This window comes from Ursus americanus, chromosome 1, assembly GCF_024610735.1.
Source record: "Ursus americanus isolate L20-20 chromosome 1, mUrsAme1.1.p, whole genome shotgun sequence".
NCBI classification, from domain to species: Eukaryota; Metazoa; Chordata; class Mammalia; order Carnivora; family Ursidae; genus Ursus; species Ursus americanus.
The window spans coordinates 94,632,007-94,638,510 of record NC_142127.1 but is presented as its reverse complement, the minus strand read 5'-3'; the positions used below and the strand labels follow the sequence as shown (position 1 = coordinate 94,638,510).

The 6,504-nt window shown below is 46.4% G+C and overlaps 1 protein-coding gene across 1 annotated transcript in view; it reads left to right on the top strand.

Annotated features, from left to right (window-relative positions):
- The first annotated feature begins 381 nt into the window (after nucleotides 1–381).
- Nucleotides 382–6,504, top strand: part of DOCK10 (dedicator of cytokinesis 10) — a 260,353-nt gene continuing 254,230 nt past the window's right edge. The window contains exon 1 of the mRNA XM_045775338.2: nucleotides 382–581. Within this exon, the coding sequence (XP_045631294.1) occupies nucleotides 459–581 (123 nt within the window). The 5' untranslated portion in view covers nucleotides 382–458. The remainder of the gene's footprint in view (nucleotides 582–6,504) is intronic.

Here is a 6,504-nt window from a genome sequence, read left to right as displayed (position 1 = left end):
GAACGCCAGCCCCAAGAGGAGCCTCCAAATGGGGGCGAGAGGCGTGGGCAGGCCCCGCCCGGAGCCCCGCGGCGGCCGCCCCGAGCCCTCCCCCGCGGCCTGCCGGTCCCCGGGGCGACGGGGACAGCCCCGGCCGGCCAGCTGCAGCCGCCCCACGCGCGCCCCGCCGCCCCCGCTGCAGAGACGCCGCCGCCGCGCCGGGGCCGCTCGCCGAGTTGGCTGCGCGCGCCCGGGGAGCGCAGAGTTTGCAAAGTCGTCGCGAAGCTTCGGTGGAGGGAAGGGGGTGGGGGAGTGGGGGTGCGAGAGAGAAAAACCCGCCTCTTGCGAGTAGAGCGAGGAAGAGGGGGGGAGAGGCTCCGAGTTCCGCTTCCTGAACGGCGGGTGGGTAGAGAAGGTTGGCGCGGGGAAGGCCGGCGGGACGCGCGCTCCGGGCCCCCGCGCGAGCGGCGCGGCAGGCGATGGCCGGCGAGCGGACCCGCAGGTTCACCCGGAGCCTGCTGAGACCCGGGCAGGCGGCCGAGCTCCGGCACAGCGCCGCGTCCGCCGCCGCGGTGGCCGTCAGCAGCCGGCAGCAGCAGCGGGTGAGTGTGGCGTGTTCTCCGCGCCTTCCCGCGCGCCCGGGGCGCCCCGGGGCCCCGAGCCCGGCCTCCCCGAGCGCCCAGCGCGCCCCTCCCGCCCCTTCCCGCGTCCCCTCCGCGAGGCAGCGCTACCGACGCTTCCCGGCCAGGGGCGCGCGGGGGGTCCGGGGACACTCAGAAGCGCAGAGCGTGGGAGACGATGTGTGTGGGTTTGGGGGCTGGGGAGGTGGCGGGAATGTCTCGCGAGTCACATCGGCGCTACGTTGTGGGGTGCCAGGGACCCGAAGGGTGGGAGGTCTACTACGGAGGTCTACCCGTGGTCCTCCAGTCAGCGCGTCTCCCTCACCACTGGCGACTGGTGCGCAGCGAGGAAGGGATGTGACCCTGAGGTCCTCGCTCCGGCCGAGGCTGGGCGCCCCGCGTTAACGCTATCGCGGAAATATATGTCCTTCGCACCGCCCTCCGTCCACGCGGTAAAAAGCCACAAACCACTCTATACTCCTCCAGAAAGGGCCCGGGGAACCGGCCGGAGGAGACGTGGGACATTAAGTATCCAGTGGTTTCTGGTATTTTTCTAAGAGGTTCACGGGGTTCTCCCGCCAAGATCGCTTTACTGGTTACTTCCTCGTTGAAACGCCTTCTAAGTTCTGGGTGATTTCCGCGGGAAATCCCTGGGTCAGCAGCCAGCCATTCCGTCTGATGCCCAAATCATATCCCTGTCTCTCCAGATGCTCATAAGTTCCAGTAGGTGTCACACTCCGGGGTGGAAATGTCAGGAGGGGAAAAAAAAAAAAATCAACTCTGGTGGGAATGGGGAGCGAGTGGGAAGAGCGTTACAGTCAGACGTGGGCTCGACAGCCGTACTCTTGGCCTGCCTCTGCCGGACCGGAATCCCACGGTTTCATTTTCCTTATTGCCAAGAAATATCATTAGGAATTAAACGGCTTCTTTTAGCAGTGTCAAAGAAAGTGTTACTCTTGCTAGTCACCCATGAAGAAAGAGCCAAGAGCTGCCCAGAGCCAGTTCCCACAGCCAGGACTTTTCTCTAAAGCCAGAGGTCGGAAAGTTGAACAGAACGGAAGCTAATTGCCTGGCAGAGGGAAGAGGCATCAGAGGCCCAAAAGGGTGGGGGTGATTGGAGGGTGGCCAGGGTTGGTGGCCAGGGTGCCTTCTCTTTTACTTACCACTAGCTGCACTCCGCAGTTACCCAGAGGTGATTTCAACTGTTCGCCAACCTTGTGCCAGGGGCTGCCCGTGGTTCTGATACCAGCATGCACAATTTCAGGGCAGGAAGGATAAACTGTCAGAAAGGACATTTGGGGAGGAAAAAAGGTTCAGTTCGAGTAAAAGTAGAGATAATAAGAAAATCTTCAAACATACATAGAAAATAATTTTTACTTTGGAATGATCCGTTGGGTGTGTGGATTTGTCGTTCTCTGCCGTTTACTTTACAATAATTTTATTTTGCAGTTGATTTGTTTTATTGAATCTCTGGAGCGATCTGGTAGAGAAGTGCAGAGAAATAAGTAGCATGCATTTGGAATAAACAGCTCTAAGTGTTGTTTTTTATTTTTGTTTTGTTTTTAAGGGGGTTCTCCTGAGTTTTGTAGTGCTGGAATTTCTATAAAGAATTTGTATTCTAGATACGCACACATTACTTTCTCCAAATTTATGTGAGGCTTGAGATCCTAGGGTATCTTGTCAAAATGAATAAGCTCAATGTTTTAAAAAGAGTCGGGGGAGGGGGCGACTCACTGGCAAAGGTGTCCGTGCCTCCCTCCCCTCACTTCAGCACCTTGGCCAACACTCTTGAATTAGCTTTTGCCAAGACATTTCACTGGATCTTACACATCTAGCCGGGCAGTTTGGGCAGCGATTTTGGCAGCAAGAAGACACGTGCTTTGAATTTCATTATACCAGGTAACTCTTAAAGGGAAGCAGGAAGGTGATGAGTTCTCTGAGTCGGCACCCACACTCAGTAGGATTCTGTGGGGCAGAGCATCCCTTTTGAACCTAAAACCTTCTAATTGGACTATGTGTGGAGACTAATCCTGGCTTACGTGATCCAATCCCTTAAGATCCTTTATGTTTGTTGCTTCGAGTCCTCAAATCCTCGTTGTCAAGGGAGAATATTAATAGGATAGAGGAAGAAGATTATGGGTAGCCCACTTCAATACAGTCAAGTAGAATTGTGTGTATTGGAGCAAGCTGTCATATATTGAAGAGCATTTGAGAGACACTAGAAGGTTCTATTGAGAACAACTGTCTCGCTGCTAGATTCATACAGTGCCCTTTCTAAAAACCCTGTTTGGGGGACCAAAATCCTCCAGAATGTTACAGAGAGATTGTTGTAGGGTTGGAACTCTGCTCTATCCAATAAGAATAGACAAGGTTGTCAGATTAACAAGGTAGTTGTGAGTTGCAGACCCCGAGAATGGGATAAGTGTATATCTATACATTCTTACACACACATACACATAGGACAGGAAGGCTTCAAAATGTGTGTGGCTTATGGAGAACACAGAGCAAAGAGATGCTGAGTGAGAGCAGCTGACTAGGGGGCCAACTTTGAGGGGAGTTGTTGAAGAAAGTAGAGCTATAAGCCAGAGCAAACTTGATTTCAGTTTTTAACCCAAGGCACCATGGCAGGCTCACGTGCAAGCAGACACCTCGCCAGGGCCAACCTTGTTTTACAGCCTTCTTAAGAACAATTAGGGAGAGATACCCGCACTCCCATGCTCACTGCAACATTTCCACAATAGTCAGGCTATGGAAACATGCCCAAATGTCTGTCGAGGAATGACTGGATAAAGAAAATGTAGTATATATCCCAACCTTTAAAAAAAGAGAAATCCTGCCATTTGAGACACTGGATGAGCCTAGAGGACGTTGTGCTGAGTGAACAAGTCAGACACGGAAAGAGGAATACTGCATAAACTTACTGATATGTGGAAACTAAAGTAGTAAATCTCATAGAAGGAAGGAGTAGAATGGGGGTTACAGGGGCAGGAGGTAGGGAGGTGGGGGGATGAAGAGATGGTGGTCAAAGACCACAGAGTTTCGGTTGCACAACATGAACAATTTTTGCAGATCCGACATACAGCATAGTCGACGATACTGGACTGAATACTTGAAAGTTGCTAAGAGGATAGATTTTTAGTAAAATCTTCTCAACACACACAGTGGTTAACTACGTACAAGTGGTGGTGAAGTCGTTTAACTTCATCCTGCTGATCTCGTCACAATGTAAACATGTACTGAAACATCAAGTTGTACTCCTTAAATATATACAATTTTTATATGTCACCGCATCTCAATGAAGTTTTTAAAAAGGAAAAAAGAACAATCATAATAATACATAACAGTTATGAACAAAAGCCATATATTTTAAAAAGAGAAATATTTGCTCCTTAGTTATTCTAAAATTTTTTCATGGAAAACAAATGAATCACAACTCATGCCAAGGCCCATCTCAGGATCGGGAAGAGTTTAAGTAATTTCCAGACACTCCGTTCATGATAGACCCACAAAGCAAGCGTCTTTAGAGCAGAATCTCCATTGGAAAATGATAAGAAATGTTTCTCCCATGTCAGTGGGAGAGTTTTACTGAGTGTTTTATTACTTTGGTTGAATATACATGTCATGTTGGCCTCAAAGTTGTAATGCTACTAGTTAGAAATTCTTTACAGGAAGCTATTCTTTTAAAATGTATGAAGTATATTTGTATTTTTGTGTGAATTAATTCATTTAGATGGCTTTCTACAATTCATTAAGCTATAAACCTAGGATTTGGACACTTTTCTGCATACATGTTTGATAGCAAATTCAAAAGAAAAATACTTTTAAAGAAAGTAGATGACTTTTCTGCTAACACCATATTCGTTCTGTCACTTTGAGAGAAATGGAGCTTTATTTATGGAACGTGATTGTGTGAGTCCGAGAAATGGAAGACTCTGAGGAACAAATAACCATCTGGTCAATTTTTGCCTAAAGTCTCTTATGTATTTCCCAGATGGGAACCACTTTATGTGTATGCACTCCTGAACGCATTTATGACCTTTACTCTGTCGTTATGCAAAAATTCCTCTGCAAGTCATTGTTGCATTGTGACTAAGCTTATTAGCTTCTTTTATTTATTTTTATTTGTTTTTGAAGTACAGTTGACATACAATGTTATATTAGTTTCAGGTGTACAATGCAGTAAGTCTACAATTCTACACATCACTCAGTGCTTTCCATGACAAGTGTAGTTGCCCGCCACCTGTCACCATTCATTATTACAGTATTATTGATTATATTCCCTATACTGTACTTTTCATCTCTGTGACTTATTTCCTTTGTAACTGGAAGTTTGTACCTCTTATTTCCCTTCATTTGTTTCATCCACACAACAGCCCAGCAACGCGACAACCACCCCTCTGGCAACCACCAGTTCGTTACTTGTATTTAAGAGGCTTCTGTCTTTTTGTTTGTGCATTTGTTTTGTTCTTTAAATTCCACATATAAGAAATCATAAGGTATATTTGTCTTTTTCTGACTTATTTCACTTAGCATAATACCCACTACGTCTATTCCTGTTTTTGCAAATGGCAAGAGTTCTTCCTTCTTTTTATGACTGAGTAATAGTCCATAAATACATATATATATACACATATATATGTATCTATATCTATATCTATCTATATCATCTATATCTATATCTTCTTTATCCATTCATCTGTGGGTGGATGCTTGGATTGAATCCATATCTTGGCTATTGTAAATAATGCTTCAATGTACAACAGGATGCCTATGTCTCTTTGAATTTGTGTTTTCATTTTCTTTGGGTAAATACCCAGTAGTGGAATTACTGGGTTGCATGGTATTTCTGTTTATTAACTTCTTTTAAAGAGGAAACGTCCTCCCAGAAGTGATTGTACTTACCCAGTATGGGTGTACGCAGAAAACATAAAGGATAAGTGGTTGAGAAAGGACGGTATTGATTTCAGTAATCACAAAAGTTCCATATCCTTCCTTTCCTTTGACATTTTTTAACTTCTTCTGTGCTGCAGTGATACTACTTTTGATATTTTAGGGAGCTTTGAGTAAGAAGCAGAACTCTGACAGACCAAAGATCTTGGGTTGAGAAGTAATGTCTGTAAACATGTTTACAGGAGCAGACGGAAGAATTTCCTCTCCTCTGAACTTTATGGTATGTGATGCTTGCGAGTAGGAGGGGCTTCAGACACTTGAGTGGGAGATACTAGAATTTCCACTAAGTTCTATGCTGGGAGTGAGAGCAAGTGATAGATGCAGAAAGTGATACTGAATGAAAATAGAACACTTGTCTCACTGTCCACAGCTCGGGTTCAAGCAGGATGCGGAGTGAAGGCCTGTTTGTTCGGCGCCCACAGCACAGTCTCATTTGGTTTGGTTTGGTTTTGACAGGGTTCTTCATGACAAAGGTGTTAAGACCTCAGCAGAACTCATAATCACACGGCTTATGTTGTTTGTGTTCCTTCATGAGGAACGTCCCTGGCCTGGGGATGAAGTCAACACAAACTTAGTTTACAACATCAAGGTTGAATGTTACTGATTGTATCGACTACAGTTTTTTCTTACTTCTCAAATGCATTGCAGAAGTGACTTTGAAGATAAATGGTAACAACAGTGGGATCCAGACAACTTCTAGATGGGACCAAAACCAAAAGAATGAGTGTGGTTCTGGCTGTCTTCTTCTTCACAACGATTTTCCCTGAAGCTTCACAAAGAAAAAGAGCAGGAATACATGTGTTAGGATAAACCATTGGTGGAGAACCCACGAAGTACCTGGCACGAAGTTCAGTGTGTAGTTCTCTGAGCCATCCTATCAGGATGTGATTATTGCTAAAACTTACAGAGGAAGCCATGGAGACTCATAGGGTTAAAGACCTCACCTTAGTTAAGG